The following is a 25,978-nucleotide window of genomic DNA, read 5'->3' as shown; positions in this document are numbered from 1 at the left end:
ACCACAACACGAGAGCAATATACCACAACATGACAGCAAATCACCACAACACAACAGCAAATTACACAACACAACCACAATTCACCACAACACGACAGCAATTGGTAAGACTGAAACGGAAAGGGTAGGGTCCACTTTTCATGCCATTACACCGGCCCAGGATGTCTAGCAAGCAAGAAGTTCCCGACCACGTTACAGTTAGTTTCAAGTTTGATATAAAACTAACTTCACCGCAGTGACGTACCAAGCCGGTGTTGTGGCGAGTTCTGCTTCTATCGAGCCAAAACAACCCAAAATATGAGCTGGTAAAACCATAGATCTCCAGAAATAAAGTTACAGTGTGGCTGCAATATATGGCAGAGGCTACTAACGTCACCCCAGAGAAGTTAGTTTTATATCCAACTTGAAACTAACTTCACCGCGGTCGGGAACCGCTTGCTTGCTAGGCATCCAGGGCCAGTGTTATGGCATGGCTGTCACGAACATACTGGAGTGATAACGCAGTGAGGGCAATATATATTGTGGCTCCTATCTTTATATGTTTCTCTTTACACAGTACATTTCCCCTTTACTGCCGATGGAGACACTGCGAACATTAACTTAGGCATTGTAAATGACAGGCAGTTCAACCAATCAGGAAGAGGATCAAGGTCCAGTATGTGCGTACCCTTTCCGTTTCAGTCTCACCAATGTTGTTGTGTTGTGTGAATTGCTTTTGTGTTGTGTGATATGCTGTTGTGTTGTGGTGATTTGCTGGCGTGTTGTGATTTGATGTTGTGTTGTGCGATTTGCTGTGGTGTTGCTGTCGTATTGTGAGAATTGTTGTCGTGCTGTGTAAATTGATTTGCTGACGGGTTTGCACTTCAGGGCCACCGTAGTGTCTCTGTATGTTGGCTTTGCGATACATTGTTGACCTGTCCAGAGTGAACCCTGCCTCTCATCAGCTGGGATTTGCAGTGGAATATTGTTATGTTTTTTCACAGCATGAGTGATATAAGCATCTTACTATATATCTTATGCTACTTTTGTGAGAGTGTATCCTTCATGTACTTTTGCTTCATCTGTTTGATGGGTTTGTGCTGTATGGTTTGTGCCATACAATGTGTGTGTGTGTGTGTGTGTGTGTGTGTGTGTGTGTGTATGTGGGTGGTTGTCACTGCACAGGTTACTGTCTCCACTGTGATTTTCTCACTCGTTAATGGATAAGCAGATATTTGCCTGTTTTACTCTCTCTGTTTCTCCTTGTCTCCTTCCTCTCACTCCTTATTTTGCCCCACTGTTGTTTGTTTTTTTCTTTTTCACTTTATCTTGAATCCCTCAATCATCATTGCACCCCACCATCCAAAAACACAATCTCACCACTCAGATCAACGGGAAGGTTGGTTTTTTTCACTCTTTTCTCTCCCTAACACCAAGGCCTGGCAGACTGGAGCCGTGCTGCGCCGGCATCTCGCCGGGCGCCTCAGGCCCGTCCCGGCCACTGTCTCTCTCAGGACCCCAACCCACCTGTGAAACCCCTTTTCCTCCCCCAACTGCATCCCTCCACACACTTTTGCTGCATTGCATGCTTTCTTGCACCACATCACATCCTTCGCCATGCAGCCTGCTCCTCGGAAATTTTGTGAAATGAGCATCTCTTAAATACCAATAATGTTCTTTACATGTCCTATATAATGTCCCTAACAGGAAGGGATTACATAGGGGAGGTAACATTAAACAACATGGCAGGTAGGAATATGTTAGAAGAAGAGTAATCAAACCCTATATGGTACAAAGGGCAAGTATTCATGTCAAGTTGAACAATTTGAAATCACAGGAATTAGTGTTTATGTCACCAGGGGATCAGACCTGAACACAACAGGTGCACAGATGTTATGATTACTCCAATGTACAGTATATTTACAGTAAAACAACATATAATTGTCTGTACAACATGCTGCTCGTGCTTGTTTTTTCATTCTTGTTGAAGTTTAGCAGATCTGTGCATATAAGGAGCCGAGTTCACAGCCCGAGTTCAAGAGGCACAACAGGGCACTAACATGTCACGTAGAAGATTGAGTTCTATCTCAAAAAATTTGCCTTCAATGTGTTGTGCCAAAATATTAGATTTCAACATTACTCGTTGAAAACATTACAGACACATGTCACAAGTTGATTTCCAGAGTTCTCATAGTAATGATCCAGCTTGTCTCTCATTGTTGTGACATGTCCATCAGGGAAATTTTGCTCCTGGAAAAGAGTAAACCTTAAAGGGGCAGTAAGCGATTCAAAAGCAATACATGTTTTGTAAAAATCTGCAAATATTTCCTCACAGTTCGCTAGCTTTCGGTTAAAAAATCGCCCCACTGTTCGCAACACGACCAGAGCAGGAAAATCATCAACAACAACAAAGAGAGAAACAAGCTTTCCAAAAAAAATGCTTACTGCCAACACAGTAACCACACTGAATGAACATGGACCAGTCCTGGCTGGTTCATCAGTACAAAAGGTGGACAGCATGTGTTTGAAAATATCTGGTTGTTTGACAGCAAGTGTGATTCTGTGTCCATTTGAGAAGAATTAAGTCAATGTGGTGCAGTGTTTGTTCTTAACTGCAACAGTGAACAGGCCCTTTATTTAGTGCCATCTGCAATATTCAATACAAACAAAGATGAAATCATTTAAACTGATGAACCTTATATAAACTAAATAAACGACAAGCCTCCTGTGTTTCTATGTTGAGGACATTGTATAATTGTATCACACGTGTTTTATGAACTGTAGGGTCCTGAACAGTATTATTGTATTATTATTCTTGAAAAAAATCTCATTTTGATGAAAGCTTTGTTATTTTCTAGTCCAGACTAAATCTGTGTCTATTCTTTACACTTGACACAGAAATTATAATCATTTGTCCAGTGTGTGTGTGTGTGTGTGTGTTGTTGTTGTTACACACCTCACACCTTAAGAACATAACCTTTACATAATTCACAGTCCAGAGTTTGTGCTCACTTCACAAAATGCTGCACCTATGTCACTCATGTGACGTCCTCCTCAGCATGCCGATCACGTTTCCATTGTCTTGGCTAATTCAAAGGCACGACTCGTCCCGGCTCTCATCTGTCGTCTGACCATAATTACACCGAGCAGCAAGCTCTGAGCTCACACTGCTTCCACCATGCACTCCTCTTATCTGTGTCTGCTAGAAACCCACACTGTCCAAGAGAACCAAATAGCCTCAAACATGTTTACAGCTTTTTCTGGCACTCTTGCTGCTGGACCATTAATCGAAGAATGTGGAGGAGCTCAGAAATTGAGGGGGAGTGAGCTACTATTAGAGAAAATTGCAGCCCAAGCCGAAGTGTTTGATATGTGGGTTTGCAGACCTGTGTGCAGCTTGCTGATTGTGTTTTATTCTACAGAGACGGTTTCTTGTTGTTCCTTCATGGCTTTATGTCTGAAGTCAGAGAGATGCTGCATGAGATTTAGGGGTCTTACGCATAATTTCACATTTCAGTAATAATACTTAAATCTTGTTGGATAATGATATCCTAGATGCTTGGAAACCCCTTCACATCATTTGAATTTAATAGTGAAAGCAGATAAGGGCACTTTTAATTTTAGTAGCAATGAAAGTAAAATGCCAAAAGACACTCTAAAGGAGAATGACTGGCTTTTAGGTCATTTTCACTTTGTGAATTTTCATTTGACAAAACAAATGTTATCATCACAAATCCAGATGAAAGAACCAATTATTTGGATGCAAGAAGAACATAAAAAAAAAAGTTAGTTCTGGAGTACAATCGAACATGTCATCAGGTTTAAACCACGAGGCAACACAACTTGCCAGGCTAACAAATAGAACCTTGAAATGTGTCTTCAAGTGAATATTGTCTTCCTGAGATGAAAGTTTAACCTTTCGGTGAACTCTTGGTTCACCCTGTTTAGTGATGAATCAATATTCAGTTGTGAAATTTAAACTGTGTGCAATTCAGAGACAAGTCTTTGGTGTCCTGTTATTATACGTATATAAAGCAGCCTGTACTGGCTGAGGGGATATGTATGCAATATCGTTGATCAGCTCAGAGAACAAAACTTAACGTGGTTTAACTAAAGTTGTCTAAACTTCACTTGATGGTCATGTAACTCAACTTAATTTGACTCAACTGAACTTAACTTACATGAATTGAACTTAATTAAACTTAACTTGGCTCACTTCAGTTAAATTTAATTTATCTTAATTGGACTCACCTTGATTTAACTCAAGTCATCTTAATTTAACTTAACTCTACTTAATTTAATTTTACTAAGATTGAAAAAACAACAACTAGAATAGCACTTGGTAGAGCGCCTCTGCCTAGCCCCAACAGTCCCTTATGATGAGATTTGAAATCCACTGATTTCTAAATCCAATCCCAGATTTTTTTACTTTCATGAAGATCAATCCATTATCCCCTGGGAATTATAAAACAAATAAACAACAACAACAATGTTGCAATGTTAAAAGAAAAAAAGAGCTTAATCCGCCCCTTTGTTCAGATCCATGCAATCTTTTAATGGGTTGTTACTTGGTCAATGTCCCGTCCCCTCCATCAAGTTTAGATGAAATTTGTTTAGAAGTTTTTGTGTCATCTTGCTGACAAACAAACAAACGTAGACACAGACAGGGGTGAAACAAAAGGGAGGAAATTGTTCATTGTGAAGCCAGTAACTTGTTTTCCTGTAAGCCTCAGGACCAAATGTCAATGAATAAAATGTAAGTTTAGTTTCCCCTTTATTTTTTTTAGATGAGAAAGAAAAGGGAGTTGAATATGAATTTGATGCTCGCATGTATTGTGCAGGTCCCACTGGGACACAGAGTATCTGCTCCTGGATATGTTTCAGGCCTTTTGTCTGGGGTCACAGCATGAACTCATGGTCCACAGGGTCTTTGAGTTTAACACTCAATCAGCTTAACACTGTATGATGGTCATGAATGAAACATGTCATGAACATTCAGATGGTGCGTTTCTCATCATGTTTGATTTCATGGAATATATATATATATATATATATATATATTAGGGGTATAACGGTACACGTATTTGAATATACCGTTCAGCATTAATTGTGTGAAATACAATGTTCTTAGAGCCACTGTGCTCAACAAGGCAGCCCACACTACCTAACAGGCAGCGTGCTGTCTGCTTCCCCCTCCCCAAAGCAAATCATTGCTCTTCAGTTAGGCACGCCAGGAGCCCGCTACGCTAAGCTAGCTCGTTGCAATATGGCTAGTAATGCTATTAAAACAACGGTATGTCGCATCTGTTACACGAGAGGTTACATTAGTTCAGACATGTCAACTCATTAACGCCGACATCAACCTGCGTGTCAATAGGTGGAACTATACGGAAACACTGAGCAACACACACATTACAAACTATCCCCGCAGCATTTAGGCAGCCGCTCAACTGATTCAAACAGGGCAAAATGAATAACGGTGGAGATTGATACATTTATAGCGCGGATTCCTGCTCTGCATAATAAAACAAAAGCCCAAACAGAGAGCCAACTGTCAGACGCACCCGCTGTTGCTCTGACCGCAGACAGCTGCACGTCAAGGGCTACACCAAGCTAACTGACTGTTACGGCACATTACCTTACACAGTAACGCTGTTACTTAGTTGTGATCGCCTGTCCCTAGTAAGTATGGAGGACCGTGGGGGACGCGGAATGTGAAATACAGCAGTTTCAAATCCATTTTCAAATCCATTTTCAAATCCATCATTAAATAGAGCAATTTGAAAAAGCTTTTCAAATCCATTTTCAAATCCAATTCGAAAAAGCTTTTCGAAAAGTATTTTTTGGCCTCTCCTTTCAACATTCCAAGTCCCTGTGGGTCCCTGTGTTGGTTTGCTGAAACAATGCTAATGAGCAGGGAACAAGCTCTCTGATTGGCTAACGCCTGACCTATCATATAGATGTGTGACGTGGATTGTGGGAAGGAGAAGATAGTAGAGCACTTCACAGCTCCTGTTAAAGAGCCAGGCTCGGCTCGGAACACGGCACTGGGTTTGTAAACTTTGAAAGAGTGACAAAGGTACAAGATATAAGTTACATTTTTCAAGGTGGCGGTAAAGAGGTGCGCTGCGCGCCATAAAACCAAAGAAGAAGAGTGTAGTAAACAACAGCCAGCAGCAGCATGGAGCCGGTGGCCAACATTAACTTATATCTTGTACCTTTGTCACTCAAAGTTTACAAACTCAGCGCAGTGTTCCGAGCCGAGCCTGGCTCTTTAACAGGAGCTGTGAAGTGTGTGTGAGAGAAGAGGAAGGTTGCCGCTGTGCTGTGTGTACAGAGCTGCAGCCGCTGTGAGAAGGGAGAGACGCCTGATGAGTCCGTGTTTGTGGCCGCAGTGTTGTAATAAAGTGCACTGTTCATTTTCCCTAATCGTTGATCTGGATTCAGTATTTTTTACCACCAACCCGGGTCTATTGCAGTCATTTGCCCCGGGGCTGAATGCCGATTAAACGTTTTCACACTGTGGAAAACGCTGGGTGTTAGTGGGTTTAAACAGGTTTTTGGGCTAACTTCTGTACTTTTAACATGGGTCATGATGGTGGCACTTGGAGAGCCGGATATTTTCTGAGGTGTTACAGGGTGTAAACAGATTGAAAACCACTGCTCTACCATCTTCTCCTTCCCACAATCCACGTCACACATCTATATGATAGGTCAGGCGTTAGCCAATCAGAGGGCTTGTTCCCTGCTCATTTGCATTGTTTCAGCAAACCAACACAGGGACCCAGATGGACTTGGAATGTTGAAAGGAGAGGGGAAATGCTTTTCGAAAAGCTTTTTCGAATTTGATTTGAAAAAGGATTTGAAAATGGATTTCGAAATGGATTTGAAATGGATTTGAAAATCTTTTTCAAATTGCCCTATTTAATGATGGATTTGAAAATGGATTTGAAAATCGTTTTTAAATTGCTCTATTTAATGATGGATTTGAAAATGGATTTGAAAATGGATTTGAAAATGGATTTAAAAATGCTGTATTTCACATTCCGCGTCCCCCACGGTCCTCCATAAGTAAGAGGGTAATTTCCACTGCAAGTTAAATTTTCATATCAAGCAGATCTGTGCCGTGTACCGAAAATGTGGACATTCTCATCTTTCTTCTCAATTTCTTTTTTAAATTTGAGGAAAAATGCAGCGAGTTCCATTAAAAAAAGATGTTTCTTTTGTTTTCTTCTTTAGTTTGTATTTGTTCATAACTACTACAATACAACACTTTTTTTTAATAAGGAGCTGCTTTTGTTTTGTATGCTGAAGACACTCTAGGAGATTGGTCAAGTGTAGCTCGAACATTTCTTAGAGTAAAAAAAACCAAAAAAATTGTACTTTATGTTAGTTAAAATACATTTTAAAGTAAAAATTTAAAGTAAAGGACATTTCTCTGGCATTTCTTTTTTGCTGTATCGAAAACATACCGAACTTTGATGCCACTGTGTCGTATCGAACTGAAATGTGAATTTTGTGAACCGTTACATCCCAAATGTAAATGTATATATATATAGAGATATATATATCTCTATATATAGAGAGATATATATATTATATTCCCTGTCCATGGATCCTGCAGTTAGCATGTTGCCAACTCTTCACCTGCTGCTGCTGCATGACTTCCCTGACTGTGAGTACAGATCTTTGCTTCTCCACCCATTATAGCTTCTCCCACATCTCCAGCTTTTTCTTTATGAAGTCGCGGCATCTTTTACCCAACCCTCCTTTTATGCCCCTCCTTCTCTCGTCCCCTCTCTCTGGCATGTCATAACAAAATGAGTTTGTCTGTGTTCTGTCAGCCGCTACTAACGTGCATCCATTACTGCTAAACGTCATTACAGTGACTGAGTGAACAGTTCAGTCCAGTAGAGCAGTAGTGGATTTAACCTAACATTCTTGTAACTTCTAACTCTTAAACTAATGTCATCACATCATGAGCATCCTCCATGTCCACACGTTATCATGCTTTTTAATTGACTGTTTTAAAATAACAGGATGATCCCCTCAGTGCTGGCCAGCACATCATGGACTTGTACTGTACTAATTATGAACTAGCAGGCTCCTCAGTGTTACCTGACACACACACACACACACACACACACACACACACACACACACACACTTTGTCTATATTGCAAAGAAAACACATACCCAATCTCCCCCGGGATCAATAAAGTATTTTCTGATTCTGATTTACAACACCATAGCAAAGTGATGAGGTCAGGAGTCCCTAAAAGGTCCCACAGGTAAAAAACTAAATACATTTAGGTTTCCTTGCAGAAGCTTTTATGGTAAGATAAGAACGTAGACCCAAAACATTCCAGAGGGATATATTATCAGGTCCCTTCAGGACAAGTGACGATGGAGAAGGATGTTTGAGCTAACAGGTCTGATGCAGACACTAATAAGCAACAATGGTGCAGATAAGCAAGAATGAGAAATTTAGAGTGGAAGGAGGGATAGTAAAAATGCTTTACAATATAACATGATAAAAACAATAAAACTAAAAATATGACAAGATAAACAAGATAAAATAGTTAAGATAATTAAAACAATTCATCGGTTAGGTAAAAGCCAGACGATAAAAGTAAGTCTTAAGCGATTTAAAAGAGGACACTGAGTTTGCCTGCTTGAGATCTCCAGGTAGGGAGTTCCACAACTAAGGGGCCCGTACAGCAAAGCCCGGTCACTTTTGGGGATAAGGCGAGATTTTGGAACCATTAATAGGGCCCTGTTGGAAGATCTCAGGCAGCGATCAGGCTCATAAGGAGTCAGCAGATCACAGATTTAGGCAGGAGCCAGACCATTCAAGGCTTTAAAAGCTAGCAGTAAAAATTTTAAATCAATACTAAAACTAACAGGTAACCTGTGAAGAGCAGCAAGGATAGCTGTAATTAGGTCGCATCTCCTGGAACGTGTTAGAAACATAGCAACAGCATTCTGAATCAATTGAAGTCTCTGGATATTACGTCTGCTCATACCAGAAAAAATTGCATTGCAGTAGTCAAGTCTCGAAGAGATAAAAGCATGTATGACCTTTACCAAGTATGCAGAAGACAAGAATGACCTGACCTTGGATTGCTGTCTCAGTTGGGCAAAGCAGGACTGCACCACTTTACTTACATGATTGTCAAAAATGACTCCAAAGCTGCAGGCCTCTTGTTTGACATTGTTTGATAAAGCTCCCAGACTAGAGGAGATATTTCTCATCCTGCTAGTACTTGGGCCACAGGGGGGAATTATAATTATTTCAGACAAGTGGAATCATTTAATTGCAGGACATTTTTGACATCTAGTTTTTAATCTTAGCAACAGAGAACGTAATACTGGATACATATGTAGTACCAGGCTTTATCGGGACAAATAATTGGGTACCATCTGCATACCAATGAAAATTAACATTGGGATTACGCATGATTTGTCCCAGTGGTAGCATGTAAATGGTGAACAAGAGGGGGCCTAAAATAGATACTTGGTGGACCCACAAAAGAGAGGAGCACAATCAGAGTAGGCATCTCCAAGCTTAAACGAAAAGGACCTGTCCGAACGATAAGAGGTAAACTATCTCCGAGGCACATTGTTTTTCAGACGGCTGATCAAGACACTGTGGTCCAATGTGTCGAAGGCTGAGCTGAGGTCAAGGAAACTAAAAAAGAAGCCAGATTTAAATTTGTCAAAGATTTCTTTACTGTTCATAAAAGAAGTTTAACTGGGCAGATACAATTTTTTCTAAGATCTTTGATAAAAATGGCAACTTGGAGATGGGTCTAAAATTACTTAAGGGAGAGGGATCTAGAGAGGTCTTCTTAAAAAGGGGGTTAACAGTGGCATGTTTAAAATTGGATGGGAATACACCAATTGACAGAGAGTAATTAATATTGGCTAAAATATCTGGACCAACGATCTGAAATACAGCTTTTAAAAACCACACATTGCGTTCCAGGGTTGACAGAAATATTTTGTTGAAGTCAGTTAGTGTTGAGATTGGGCATGCTTTAACATTAGGCCCCACAAATGCAGTGTTAAATTGATGCAGAATCTCTATATTTTATAGTAAAAGTAATAAGGAAATCCCCATATTTCTCCGAAATTGAATTCAACTGATTGGCTAGGCGGGGGACCAATCATGGTTTGTATTGTTTTGAAAAGGATTCTGGGATTGTGAGCCTGTGTGGCGATCATATGAGAGATAATAGGTGTTCCTAGCGTCTTTGACTGTGTGCCGATAGGTGGACATTAGACGTTCTAAAGAGGCTAGGAAGGCATTGAGTTGATCTTTTTTCCATTTCCCATCAGCCTTCCTGCATTGTCTCTTGAGAAGGTGCAGTTGAAGTTGACCCTGCTGCTTCTGAGGCTGGAGGCCGATGGCCACCCACAGGCACAAAATACGTCAACCAGGGAACATAGCTCCGTCTGTCACGGGAGGAGATCCTCGATGAGCCGCTCAATGGATCGCAGTTCCCTTTGTAACTCGACAACCTCTGCTGTAGGCTCCATCAGTGACATCCGTGTTTATACAGTTCAGCCAGGACGACATGTAGAGATTGGGCTTCGGTTGTTGGGAGTCTCGATCTGCGGTCCTCGTTGTCTGGTTGAAGGTATTATTGATCACATGATCAGTATCACCGATGGAAAACATAAAAGGGTCCAGTGCAGAACACAGTGTAGTTATTAGAGACCTCTGGAACTAAAAGTTATCAAAGATACTGAATATATGTATCATAAAGAACATTCTGACGGTCTCTAAACTCCCTCCCCTGTGAACATATGTAACTTGTAAGCACATTACCTGACATTAGCTTTACTAGTCATGAATCTGTTGATAGGACAGAACACTAACTGACGCTGTGTAAAAAGAAAGCATACATTTAAAACATGCTCCTGCATTGTGACTTATTTAGAACTTGATATCAGTGTTGGGGTAGTTACTCACTTGTCCCATCTCCTCCTGCTTGAGCTTGAGCCAAAGTCACTGTCGCGTCACGGGAAGTCAGAAACATGTAATCTGATTACAGTAACACGTTACTTTGTAACTTTGTAACGTTACAAAAGTTACTTTGTAACTTTGTAACGTGTTACTCCCAACACTGCTTAGTATACAATATATAGGACTTGGACTTTAAAAAACTTTGGGAAATTTCATGGACAAACAATACAAAGAATATCGTCTAACTTCCTGTGACTGTCGCATCACGGGAAGTCAGACGAGTGTTGCTTCAGCGTGCATGAAAAGGGATGTTTGATTTATTTTTGTGTCCTCCTGTTATGCAGGTAATTAAAGAACTGCGATAATTGTTTGATTAGTAACTGTAATGTTATTACTGAAGCTACAACAGTAATGCCTTACATTACTGCGTAATAGAAACATGTAATCTGATTACAGTAACACGTTACTTTGTAACTTTGTTACTCCCAACACTGCTTAATATACAATATATAGGACTTGGACTTTCGGAAATTTCATGGACAAACAATACAAAGAATAGAGTGAAACAGCCGTGCATTTGAGGGTCAGCATGTGAGTAACCCAGTACCAGAGCTCCACCTCAGGCTAACCAGCGTTCCCTGTTAACTGCAATCCTGTATACTGTATTTCCCACAATTACATGAACATCATTCAAGTTAGCGAATGTGAACTAACAGTCAGTACTATGAAAGTAGCATAAGCTACAAACATGAACATTTTTACACAGAAGGTTAGATTTATGATGACTAAGGCCAGGGAACATGGATGCCATGAGGCAGGCCCTGCATTCACTTCCAGAGCTGTGAAGGAAGAGAGATGGAAAGAATTTTTTTTTTGTGATGAAAAATAATAAATGCAAAAAAAGCAAAAAAACTTCAGGCCTTTTAGGGACTCTAGATGACTTAAGGTGACTAAAGGTGTCCTGACTTAGTGGAACATATTGGCACTCTGCAAACCAGGTCTTTGAATGACCTTCCATCACGCATAAAGATGCATACCACATCTTTGCTGTAATCCTGTCAGGATAATTAGTATGGGGAGGTCACAAACCAAACGTAAAACTGAAATCTTTCTTAAAGGCTTACTAGTTTCAGACTCATTGATCTGTGGTGACAGTACTGATTTAACTCCTGGCCAGCTGAGGCGAATGTATCCTATCTATGTTCCATACCTACCCCCATTTTTATGTGGCAAGGATATAACCAAGGTCACTTGACAGTGTCACTGTTATGATGTCTTTCAGTAAGTTTACCTGAACTTTGTCATTTAGCATTTACATTCAAAGTATTTCTGTTGGCTACTTCCCCAACATTAATAATGAAAAGATTCATTTTAGGAGTAACTCATGCTTCGAAATGATTCAACGTTGTGAGTAAAAGTGTCGGGGAAACACTTTCCATTATAGACAGGCAAGTTTTGTTTGTTGGAAGATCAGTGAGGAAATGAAATGTCAGGGCCTGGCTTTTACTGTGCACCTGCTGAAAATCTACTCCTGCCATTACATTACTGTCACATCAACTGCCCTGCAATAAAACAACAAAACCTGGATTATTGTCTGACTCCATTCTAAGGATAAAACCTGTTGACATCTTTCAAGTAACTTGGGGAAATTAGGAGACAGACAATGAGAGAGAGAGAGAGCACTGCAGACCATAATCAGCAGTTATTAATCACCTCCCCTCGCCAGAGCTTGAGAGCAAAATAAACAAGTTTAATCAGCACATTGAGTAGCCCACGACTTCACCACTTTAACCAATTTCTACTGGCTTTGATTTTGACTCTACACGTGCTCCTGACCAGGCATATGAGATATGACCGGACTCGGTGAAGAGGAATTCTTAGGCCTAGTTGGTGCAACAGACGGAATTATGCGGCTGGACTTCGACTACCAAGTTTCGACCGACCTAGCTTAAGACGAGGCGTGAGACCAGGTTGCTGCAACCGGCCTTATAGGATTCATATATATCTTGAAAAATTCATTTTTTTTTTACTATTTGTGACTTCATTCAAGAATTGAAAAAGGTTGTTTTTTTAACCTTGATCTTTGACCTTTGATCAACCAGCTTCAAAAGTTAATCATCTGGCGATACTCTCCAAAGTAATGTGCTGTTATTTTGTAGACACACACACACTCATAGGTAAGGACACTGATTGGCTTCGCCAGCATGCAGGGTGATAAAGTGATGGGCTTCTTTCCAAGTTGAGTTTTTTAAATTATCACTCCGCATGAATTGAGTCACTGGCATTGATCACTGTTATTGACCCTGAACATACATATTTTTGCTGTGGGGGTTCATTGCAACAATAATAAATATTTCTCCTGAGCCCCTCCCTGACATGGCAGCCAGTCCCTACATTTCCATCCCCCCACTCCTGCTCTTCTTTCTCCACCTGCTCTTTTCTCAGGCCTATGCCTTCTACACATCATGTACCTCAGTGCTCCAGCCTCCATGGGACTCTTTCTCAATGCCAGCATCTCCATGTCAGAGCCTGCCGCTCCCTATTTCAGTAGACAGTGCTGTTCTTGTATCAGCAGCAGCCACAAAGACACAGTCTCTCCACCACAGTAACTTTCATCCACCAAACTCACTCCAAAACTCACTGACTGTCGTCAGTCGTTCTGCCAAACATACTGGACAAATACGATTTCCTTGCCTGTGCTCTGCTAAATCAAAAGAGCAAGGAATTCACTTATGCAACACAGGCATGCATATTTAATGCTCACATAGACCTGTTGCACTAATTCCGATTTAGTGTGATGAAGAAGCCAATCCCTGTGCTAAGGCACATTCCTTTAGTATTCTCTGCAGCCCACTGTTACTCAGCTCCAGGATGTGAAGGATATGCATCTGACTGGCAGCACAGTCAACTCCAGGTGCATTTTAATCCCTGCAGCCCGGCAGGAAAGCCCTGATTTTCCAGAGAAATCAAGTGACATGACTCAGGCACAGGTTCCCAATTTACAACGTTTCCAAGTGAACATGGCACAGCCTAATTCAATTTGTCAAATCCGGTAAGAGAGCTGGCATAATATCAGGTAATGCTATTTCCACATCATGGTGCTCTGAGAGGATGAGCCTTACTAATTGTTTGGTCCCAAACTTAAGTAGTTCAGAGTTCCTGAAGGAGGTGTTTAGTATTCAGAATGTCTCAAACTAGTTTTACAAAGTGTCCTCCAAACATCTCTGAAGGCAGATGAGCTGATATCTGTTCTGAATGGCCATGCTTGATGGTGGGACATAAAGTCTGCAGTCACAGAGAGGGAGGAGAAACAATGAACCATATAGATGGCACAACTGTCAGACAGTCTCCACTTGAACACATTCATCTGTACACAGGGAGTGTGGTGTTTGAAGAATTATAAAGACAATTTGAGATCACTCAGCAACGCACTTGGAAGACAGATCTGAACACTGACAACGAGTTCACCTTAAGGTGGATGTTTGTTGTGTGTAAAGAGATAATGATTTAGCTACACACCAGATAATATACATGGACACTGCAGAGGACTGGCAGCATTTATAGTGTATATCACAGTGAATCTTCACTCATATCACAGAGTGAATGAAACAGTTACTGTGCGTAAGATAAAAGTCCGCCTGATCATTTATACATAGTACATGTTCAGCATATTTTTGTATGGTGTTTTCGTGGGAAAAAACAAAGCTGAACTATAATTCAAAACCACTGCAGGACACCTCATATATTTCAAAGATGTTACTACATCTATTAAATCAAGATGTAATGAATTCTTCCCTGGGTCGTATCGTCCCTTCACCATTGTTGCTGCCCATAGGTTCAGTATTTCAAGTATAGTAATCAAGCTGACAAATGAACATACAAACAGACACAGATGAAAAAACATCCTCCTTGGCGGAAGTAATAAATCCGGTGCTAATAACACAGATTATGAGCATAAATTATACATACCTTAAAACTCTCCATTCATAGTATAGTACAGTGTTGCAGCTTTTTGAAGCTATTTCCCCATCATACTCATTTAGTACTTCATTATCAGAATAAATTTGCAAAGACTACAGACCTGCTTCCGTTAGGTTGACAGAGAACATAGCGTCTGCTGCAGTCATCTAACTTTATCTATACATGCTAAAGCAGCTGTAAAAGCAGACTGACTGGAAAGGTATGCAGTGCAAGCAACAGTAACTTTCTGAAGAGACAACACATAGATGTTAATAGATGTTAATGGCTTGTATGGGTATTTACAAAAAGAAATTGAATAGGTAAAGGAACTATAAATAAAACCACTGAAGCAACAAGGAAAAAATTAAGCACATAACATATTGATGAGATTAACATTCAGGGTTAGAAAGGGGGATGTTTGGACCCATGCTTTACAAAACAAAACATGCAAGAATTTAATCCTCCTTCCAAATGATTCTGCTTGGTGAAATTCTGAAAAGTTTTCCAGTGATCAAGGCTAATGGAACCAAGGTCATAAGGTAAATTAGCCGCAATGTCATCTATTGTCTCACAAACGCAAGTGCTGACAGTGGGTGGTCCATATCGGATTTTATTGTTCTTTCGCACTATAGACTGTTCAAGTTTAAGCACTTTACTTGGTTTAAACTTCTCTATTTTACGTACTTTATATGGTCTATTGGTGAAGTAGAATTTATCACTTTGAGGGGGGATACATTTTGTCCCCACCGGATGTAAATGTAATTCAGCAGAGGCAGGGATATATAGACCAGAAACATACAAAATAGATCTTTGTTTGAGTTGGAGGACTTGTTGAAACTAAAAGCAGTTCTAACTAGAATGTCACTCAGTAGAGTGCATACTGTACCTCTGCCAAGGCCCAACAGTCCCTTTAATTTCAATCAAGTCGCATTAACTTGCACACACTTATATATCATATCAGACCCCTATATATATATATATATGTATATGTCAGATTCTTTTTTCATTATTGTCTGAGAAATCTGTGAAAATGTCCTTAAGTGCTTCAGGAGGTTTTTACCCAGTGCGCCACACAAGCTGAACCGCCACTGCACAGACACACGGACAGAAAGACAGGGAGGGGTGAAAACATAACCTTCTTTGTGGCGGTAAGTGTTTTTAGGTAGCAGCAACAAAATAAGCCCTGCCTATAAATTGGCTTTAAACTGAGTTGAAAAAACTCTTACACTCCCCATAAAATGTTCTAATCTAGTCCACCAGGGCATTGCTGATGTTATAGACTCTCATGCCCCCGATCCATCCGCACACACTGCTGCACAATACAAGCCAGGCCAGTCAAACATGGAGTCAGCTCAGTGGTCCAGCAACAGACCCCCCCTCCTCACACTCCCTCTCTTTACCTCTGCAGTTCGCCGTGTGCCTCCCCGTTTCTCCATCCCCCCCAACAATCATGAAGTGATGCCCGGCGGCAATGTCAACCTGACCTGTGTGGCAGTTGGAGCTCCAATGCCTTATGTAAAGTGGACGACCGGTGAGGTGGAGCTGACCCGAGAGGAGGAGATGCCTATTGGCCGCAATGTCCTGGAGCTCACCAACATCCGCCAGTCTGCCAACTACACCTGCGTGGCCATATCCTCCCTTGGTATGATCGAGACCACAGCCCAGATAACTGTCAAAGGTAAGAAAATATGTGACCGTGTGTGGGCAACCACATCTCTGGTGTCAGAGGCAGTCGCTGGAATATGGAATCTGAAATACCCACTGCTTTACATAAGTTCGCCACTCAAGTCACAAAACGTAGGAGCAAATTTATAGAGCTGCAACAGCTAATTGATGAATCGATTAGTAATCGACTACGAAATTTATCACCAACTATTTTGATAATTGATTAATGGGTTCAAGTAGTTTTTATGGGGGGAAAACTCAAATTTCTCTGATTTCAGCTTCTTGAATATAAATATTGACAATGACAATAAACTTAATATCTATGATGTGTGGACAAAACAAAACATCATCTTGAAGTTTTGGGAAACACGGTCATAATTTTTTGGCATTTTATGACATTTTATGTATCAAACAACTAATCGATTAATCGAGAAAATAATCAACAGATTAAACGATTATGAAAATAATCGGTAGTTGCAGCCCTGCAAATGTCGTCCACCTGGCTCACATGCACGTCCTAACCAAACTGTGCATGATAATTTGGAAACATGTTTGCAAATTATCATGCACAGTATAACTGGAATTAATCCTGTGGTTGTTGTTGCTGACAAGGAAAAAAATCTAAATCCAACCTTAACTGTCTGTCTGTTTGTCTGTCAATTGCTCGAGAACCGTTCATCTTCTTCAAACTGGGCAGGTGTCTTGCTGGGAGCCCAAAGAAGTGCAGTCGTACATTTGCTGCAATTTGGACATGTGACACATTTTGAATCAACTTTGCTCTGTAGCACTGGGACTCCATCAAAAAAACATACATCCATGAGTCCAAGCATGATTCCTCTCAGAACAAGCTGCAGCTGAAAAAACCTCAGCCTCTACTCAATTCAATTCAATTGTTTTTGTGTAGCGCCAAATCACAACATACATTGTCTCAAGGCACTTTACATAGTAAGGTCAATATTACGATATTACAGAGAAAATCCAACAACTGTACAACCGCTGCTATAATCTCTTCCGGACTGATACCTATAAATACATAAAAATAATTACTCAACACAACATCCTCTACGGTGTATTAGCTATTTGTTCAAAATAGTGCTGTTCATTGTTCAACAATGTACTGATTAGAGTATGAGAAACAAAACATTGTCCATTCCATTCTATTCACATTTTCTTCGAAATAGGAATCAAAAGAACCGATAAAAGTACTGTTAAAGGGATAGTTCAGTGATTTTGAAGTGGGGTTGCATGAGTTACTTATGTATAGTTATTACCTTACCTTATGGAGATGGTGATCGACGATGTCATTTAACGCAGTTTGGAGGAGAAGTGGAAGAAGCGAAAGCCTGAGTTCTTCCACTTCTCCTCCAAACTCCGTAAAATGGCATCGCTGATCACCATCTCCATAAGGTAACATATTAACTATGCATAGTAACTCCACTTCAAAATCACTGAACTATCCCTTTAAAATACCAGATTGATAAGAGTAGCATTGTTAAAATCTTAATGATACCCATCCCGATTTGGAAGGAATGACTTGGCCAATTTCTGTGGTTCAGACATGATAAGACAGCCAGCATTATGCATTGCATCTATTGCAAAGAGTGCAGCCAAAGCAAGGCTGGGAATACTGCTTTTGCTGTCGGAGCCTCAACGTTCTAAATTGAACGTTAAAAAACCACAATGTCTCTAAGAACACAACCTGTGCCGTGACAGGTGCTTGGTCCCCACGCTGTTTCAGCGCCAGGCAGCGGCAAACCAGAGCAGTGAGGAGTCAAATTATAATAAAATTAAAAAGTATAGCCAAACAAGAGATACCATTTCCAACAGTCAGGTCCCAAATCATCCTCATGAAAAAGCACCTTTATTCCTGTTTACCGTCATTTACATGATGTGTTAAGAAATTACAAATGTATATCGGAACTGTCAAAGAAAAGGTTTAATAGTGTATTATTGCGGTGCCAAAAGGTGCAGTGAAAATGTTTGAGTGCCGCTAAATTATATACTGGTGCACCTAAATAAAAAAGTTAGGCGCATCAGTGCAACCAATGTAAAACTTTAGTCTGAAGCCCTGACTCAAATTGCAGAGTTAAACATAATAATGTCAACATAATGAGGTAAAATGTATACATTTTTGTATGTATTGTGTATATTTTATTTAACTTGATTATGATCCTGATGGAAACAGTGTTGTGGAAATGGGCATTATCACAGTCCACACACAAAACCACAATCTTTTACAGAATCATGTGCAACTGTTGCAGAATCCTGAACCAAACAATATGTAGAACACACAACATGAAGCCTGGTCCCCAGTGATGAGTAGAAAATGAGTAGAATATGGATATATAAAAGGATGAAATAGATAAGATTTGAAAATGCCACATGCTGAGTCAACATCAATCAACGAGGAAAATAATTATTCAATTGCACGTGTCTGTACAGAAGAAGAAAAAGGGTGGGGGAACACCAATAATTCACTGTTCAGCCTTCTGCTCCTGTCATGAGCAAAGGACAGAGACAGGCAGCTGAATGGGTATTAACTGTTAGACTGGCAGTGTTGAACCGCCCAATGCTCCTCCTGTCAGACCTTTATGCCAGTAAGATGGAAAAGGACTGCTGTAGGAGATGTATTAGTCTGACTCTCATCTCTCTCTCCTATCTAACAGCTCTGCCAAAGCCACCCACCTCCTTCATTGTGACAGAAACCACAGCAACCAGTGTCACCCTTACCTGGGATTCTGGAAACCCAGAACCGGTGTCCTACTATGTGATCCAGTACCACGCCAAACTGTCTGACAATGGCTTCCAGGAAGTAGACGGAGTAGCCACCACCCGGTATAGCATCGGCGGCCTCAGCCCCTTTTCCGAATACGAGTTTCGTGTCATGGCTGTGAACAACGTTGGCCGGGGGCCCTCTAGTGGTATTGTGGACACCCGTACAAGTGAGCAAGCCCCCTCATCACCTCCTCTTCATGTCCAGGCGCGCATGTTGAGTTCCAGCACCATGCTGGTCCAGTGGGAAGCTCCAGAAGAGCCCAACGGCAAAATTCGGGGCTACAGGGTCTACTACAGCTCCTCGCCCAACACCCCACTCAGCGCCTGGCAGAAACACAACACAGATGACAGCCAGCTCACCACCATCTCAGGCCTGACCACAGATATCACCTACAACTTGAGAGTCCTGGGCTTCACCTCTGTGGGAGATGGGCCTCCCTCTGATGTTCTGCAGATCAAAACCCAGCAGGGAGGTGAGAACAAGCAGATTGTGAAGGTGTTACAGTCACAGTACATTTTAAGCAGGATGCTGCTGAGTCATGTGTTTACTGGATTGTTTTGCAGCAACAGGAGCTTTAGTGTTACATGAGTCCTGTTTTCACAATGCTACCTTAACTTTGACTTCAACAGCTGTACCCAGACTGTTTGAAAAGAGGGTCTCAGGCTACATCCACACAACTACGCTTAATTTTCGTTGCTACTTTTACGGCTGGCATCCAAACTAGTTATTAAACAGTTTTCAATGTTTGGAAACAATGACAGAGTCTCTTGCAGTCGCTGCCTGATTGACTGAGTGGTCAAAGATAAATACTGCAGTCAGCGCCGATAGAGGCTAATTGGGGCAGGAAGGAGTCCTGCCCTCTACTCTGCACCTCTCTACTCTTTTCTTGAGTTAGTCCGCGGCGCGCATGTTAACACTTCCTGTAGAAATAGCGACCAGCAGCAACTACAGTTGCAGTCTAATACTGTAGAAATACCATGTCACAGTACAGATTAAATGCATTAACAATGTTGTTGATTTAAAAGGGACTGGCACATGACATTCCTGATTTCAATAATGCTGTGTTTGAAACATTTGCGCGTCTGAAAGATCAGCATTCCAAAGTTCCAGGTGAGGTGACAGGATGAGACTGTGACATGACAGACAGCAGTAGTCCTTTTTAATTTACTTCCCTATGCTCATGCACTTGATATGTTACATATTTATTTTATTTATTTTATTTGATGTGTTGTTTAATTCAATTCATTGTCAATCAGATAGTGACAGAAAAATCACTGACTGCCATGCTGATAGTCGGCGTTTTTTTGTCACGCACACTGGTTATAGTCTTTAAATTGTATTGACTACTGCTGCATGATGTGTGCTGCTGGCTGGTTTGTTTATGTACTGTATATTAATAAGTAAGTGCAATATACTTAATTATCAAAATAACAATATGAAAAGTGGGTGTGGCTAGCGATTGAGTGCCCGGAGCCAGTATCTGCCCCACTAAAATTTATGACCACAGGCCGGTACTGGTACACACTACAAAGCACTGGCTGACCATAGTTACACATGCCGTGCACACAAAAAGAAAAACTAAATCCCCTTCCAAATATTTGTGCTTTTATTTGTATAGCGCCATATCACAACATACATTGTCTCAGGGTACTTTACATAGTGAGGTCAATATTACAATATTACAGGGAAAACCCAACAAATCCCACAATGAGCAAAGCACTTGGCGACGGTGGAAAGAAAAAACTCCCTTTTAACAGGAAGAAATCTCTGACAGAACTGTACTCAGTTGTGGGCGGTCATCTGTCTCGATCTGTCTTGGGGTGAGGAGAGAAATGGGGAGGAGAGGAGAGGTGGGAGGAAAGAGGGTGGGAGGAGAGACAGTAGGAGAGAAGAGAGAGAGAGGACAGTTGTACAACCGCCGCTTTAATCTCTACCAGACTGATACTTATAATTTCAAACAATTACAATCATGTTGTTATTGTTATTAGTAATAATTTATTTATTGTTATTAGTGATAATAACAATAACAATAACAATAAAAATGAAGGCTTTGGGTCCTGCAGCTCCGGGGTCAGAGATACACTAGGAAAGATAGAAAACACCAACAGGGTTAGTGACATGTAATGTAAACACATTGGGGGAGAGAGGAGTTTTATAACAGTTGCTGTAATTTCTACCAGACTGATACTTAGAATTACGGAATGGAATGATGTTATTAATAATAATAATAATAATAATAATAATAATGATGACGGGTTTGGATCCTGCAGCTCTGTGGTCAGAGATACACTAGGAGAGAGAGAAAACAGAGTAAGTGACATGTAACGTAAATACATGGGGGAAGAGAGAGAGGGAAAGATGCTCATGATATATGTTCCCCCAGCAGTCTAGGCCTATAGCAGCATAAAAATGATCAAGGTAAATGGAACCAGGAAAATTGGGTAAATTAGCTGCAATGTCATCTATTGTCTCATGAACGTGTTCACAATATATGACAGTTATCATTCTAACGTACTATAGAATGTTCACATTAGAGAGCTTTACTCAGTTTAAAAATTTCTATTTTAGGCTGACGATGTGATCAAAAATGACTTTGTTCTCATATTATGTAACTAAGCAACCAACTTCAGAGGAGACAATCTGCTTCCTGTTTACACTGGCATGCGCATGACCAGTTTACGGTAATGGTCATGTGATATGCATTTTCAGGTGTGTTAGTATTATTACTGATACTGAGTCAACTGCACAATCACTTAATTTGTATCAAATTTTTATTTTATATTGCAGAATAGCTACATTGCACATTATTGTATTTAGTATTTCTATTTTATCTTATTTACCTTATTATATTTCTGTTTCCATTCTACTTTATTTTATTTTTTTTCCAGTGTGCTGCTACACTTATGTGCTGCTGTGTCATTTTCTTTATTTCCCCTACGTAGGATCAATAAAAATTTATCTTATCTCATCTTATCTTTTCTAAAAGGTTCATTTCACTTTAGTCTGTAAACTCTTTTCACCTCTTCATTTCTGCCTCCAGTTCCAGCGCAACCATCTGGGTTTGAGGCCGAGGCAGAACTGGATTCACGCATCATGTTGTCGTGGCTTTGGCCTGTCCAGGACCCCATCATTAGCTTTGAACTGCTCTATTGGGAGGTCAACAACCCTACAGACAAGGTAAACGCCACCATAGAAACCTTTTACTTCTGTTGCGATACTGGATTTCAGTGCTGAATCATGTACTATATTTCTTTGTTGAGTAAATGTTTGTTTTTAAATGTATTTTAAGATTTTGTAGTTATGTACAGTTTGAATATGTAATAAGTGTGTGTATTACGGTTACATTTTTCTGTTATGTTTTTGTGGTTTTTGTAATTGCATATTGTAATATTTCCCTTGTGAGTTAAGTAGTAATTATATTGGTTTCATACAAAAGTTGTGGAAAAGATATACTGTTTAACAATACTAAAAGCATTTTGGAAACAAATTTTGGATGCAGATAAAAGCGTGTTGGCTAATACTAGTAGTAATGTCAAGCTAACCTTCGACCTAGACAGTGAAAAATGATCTCCAATTATCTCCAACAACAATACAACCCAATGGTGTTGGCCTTAGGCATGCAAACGTGCTACCGTTAGACTGTGGCTGCTGTGTTGCCTCAGGTTAGATGATTTGCCCAACTTAGCATTTTGTACCACAAATATTGCAGTGTCATCTGCCTCGACTTTGTGTAAACAGTCCCCTGAGTTACTGTGTGGTCACTGATCTGAGTGTAGTCTCACTACCTCTCGTTCTCTATGCTCGGTTACTCTCTCACCTCTTTGAGCCTTCAGGTAATTTAACTTGGCGCTGTTTAATTTAACATGAATTGGTTATCTGTAGTAGCAACATGATTAGGTTTATGCCCTTAGAAGTTTACAGTTTGGTCACTAACCCACATAATGTATCCTACAAATTGTATGGGCAAATAGTCTTAGAATAATGGAAATGAAAATGCACCTGCATTAGATTAATAAAATAAATAGCTTTATCTTTATCTCTATTGTGTGTGTGTGTTTATACATTTGGGTTTATCTTGGCCTTCATGGTTTTCATCTCCCCACAGCTTCGTGTCACTTTCGACCCAGCAGGCTCATATGCAGTTGATGGTCTGAAGCCGGACACAGTCTACAAGTTTTCCCTGGCAGCACGATCTGATATGGGTTTAGGAGTCTCAACTCAGCCAATTGAGGCAAGGACCGCTCAATCCAGTAAGTCATATGGCCCTCCAACATCACTTTGCAACATGGTGTTCAGTGTGTTGGTCTAGGTGAAAAGGAATTGATCCATTCCAATCAGTAACTTATTGTAAAGAATCCAAGAGGAGTAAACATGAAGTCACATGGACCGACAGTTAAGTCTTATGGTCATCACCAGACATGACGCAAATTATTCGTGCTTGAACAAATTCAATGCAAGGACGTGAGTGAAAGCGCAAATGCTCTAGCGACCAAACTCAGATACTCACTCGTCTGGTGTGAACACACCATTTCACTGTGTACAGTGTAAGACTTGTGTCAGTATTGTAATCCTGCATCATCAGTGCTACATGCACACAATGCCAGAAATCAAATTAATTCAAAATGAATGGTATTGATTTTTACGTATCATAAAAAAGGGCCCACAATGGACTTTTTTAGGGATTCCCTGATCAGGAATCTAACCCCCAGTTCTTCTACTTCTATTACCATTCTACTTTTTTTCTACTATTATACAACATTGAGTACAGTTTGGTATTTATTGCACAGACTCATAATAAATGGGCGGTTGTGGTGGATGAAATACAGTGTGGCAGGACAGTAGTGCAAGTAGTTTGTTGTGATGTTGTGATAAGACAACATCAGCACAGTGCTACATTAGATAGTGTTGTCTGTAAATAGAAAACCAAAAAATGGTGCGGACTGCAGCACACAACACTACTAGTCCAGTTTGTAAACATCACTTGTCGACACCTTAATAGACCTGCTAGCGGTTGGCCCTGCAACTCTGCAGTTTTGGCCTATGGGTAAGTGTGGTAGTGGACACCAACACACAATCACTGTAGTTGTGTTACATTTAATTTGTCTTTTTTTTAGATTTCTTAAATATCCATTCCATAAGTTGCATAAAAATGGTGGATAAAAACCTACTCTAATTTTGCAAATTCCTAAGAGCAGATGTTAAGTGTTATAGTAATTAGAGGAGCGACTGTAAATCCGTTAACAATATAATGTTATCAGTAATTATTATTCATCATAGGCATAATTCAAAGACAGGTTGGCGATGTGACTCCCAACAACATAGTTCCATCATCTTTTTTACAAATGTCAGTGGACAGAAGATATATATATATATATTTTGAGACCGCTGTAACACTGACTCCCCCTTGAGTGAGGGAGCAGAACCTCCCACTCCATCCAGTCACATGTGTGTGTGCTGAATGTGCTCAAACTATAACACTGGCTGCAGACAGGCTGCGTGGCTCACAGAACTGGGTCATTGCATATCTCCTGTTAAAAGCTTACAAAATGTAATTACCAGTGTCAGTAGACCTTGTTCCACATGTGCCAGTCATGCTTGATCCTGCTGAACATGCAAGTCAATTACAGAGCTCATTTACTGTGTCAACAAAAGAAACTGTCATCCTAAAGAGCTCTCTGTCAGGCATAAACTCCACTATTGTACCCTCGGCTTGGGTCACAAGTCATGTTGCTTATTTTGACAAAAGTGTGATAAAACCTCTGAGTCGATATATACGTACACCATGTCATGATGTAAGACTAAGCAAACAAACACAGAGACAGCTTTTATCATGACTGTCATGTTTTTTCAGATAGAGTCTGGCATGGCACAGTGTGTTTGACAAATGCTCCCCTACTGACACTTATACTATTAAACACCTGTAATTCAGAGCTTGGCTGCATATCTAGCTCTGGATCTCTGCCTTTCTGGAATGCTGTAATATTTGTGACAACTCCCAGGAGGAATCAAAGCTCTTTCAGCGACATGTTTTACCTGCGAGGAGTGGATTCACTGAGCCAGCAGTCACACTGCAAACAGAAGACTTCAAACTTGTCACTTTGAGTCCCACTCTCCTCACACTGCTGGCTGACAAACCCATCATCTCTGGAATTTAGCAAAAACCCTGACCACCACTGTCACCTGCCTCCAATTTGTCACACCTGCCCATCTCTGTCGCCCTTGTTCCCTTTATTTACAATATATACTGTATCCTCCTGGTCACATTATAATTGTCAAGTTCGAGCTGTTAAAGTGAGATTATACAGTTCATTTATACAGTATTGATACAAAGAAGCAAACTGGGCTTCACAATTTTGAGTATAGTTGTGGTCCTTATAATTGTAAATCCCATCTGTGGTACAGATTGTGATGGAAGCTTCCCTGTGAGACCGTTGGGGGCCGTCTTTAGCCATTCCTGCAAATTGACCTGTTCTGACCTTGTTAAAAATGTTAAATGTCTCAAAGCCAACTACCCCTCCTGCAGGTTTCGGTATTTTCCTTCACTTTCCATGTGCAGCTGTAACCAGTGCTGTACTCCCACACATGGATCTCTGTCTGTGTGATCTATTGCACCCCTGCAATAGATG

At 40.5% G+C, this 25,978-nt stretch overlaps 1 protein-coding gene across 18 annotated transcripts in view; it reads left to right on the top strand.

Moving 5' to 3' along the window:
- The window catches only part of ptprfa (protein tyrosine phosphatase receptor type Fa), a 300,666-nt gene that overhangs the window by 186,682 nt on the left and 88,006 nt on the right, over positions 1-25,978 (top strand). For 11 of the 18 annotated variants that reach the window (XM_035647715.2, XM_035647706.2, XM_035647713.2 and 8 more), the window contains 5 exons: positions 1,367-1,378; positions 16,320-16,589; positions 19,243-19,824; positions 22,393-22,529; positions 23,458-23,602. In XM_035647715.2, the coding sequence (XP_035503608.1) occupies positions 1,367-1,378; positions 16,320-16,589; positions 19,243-19,824; positions 22,393-22,529; positions 23,458-23,602 (1,146 nt within the window). The remainder of the gene's footprint in view (positions 1-1,366; positions 1,379-16,319; positions 16,590-19,242; positions 19,825-22,392; positions 22,530-23,457; positions 23,603-25,978) is intronic. The other 7 variants (XM_035647719.2, XM_035647721.2, XM_035647718.2 and 4 more) reach the window with 1 other exon arrangement.

This window comes from Scophthalmus maximus, chromosome 7 (assembly GCF_022379125.1).
Source record: "Scophthalmus maximus strain ysfricsl-2021 chromosome 7, ASM2237912v1, whole genome shotgun sequence".
Lineage (NCBI taxonomy): Eukaryota > Metazoa > Chordata > Actinopteri > Pleuronectiformes > Scophthalmidae > Scophthalmus > Scophthalmus maximus.
The sequence above is the reverse complement of the archived record's forward strand: the minus strand, read 5'-3'. Positions and strand labels throughout refer to the sequence as shown.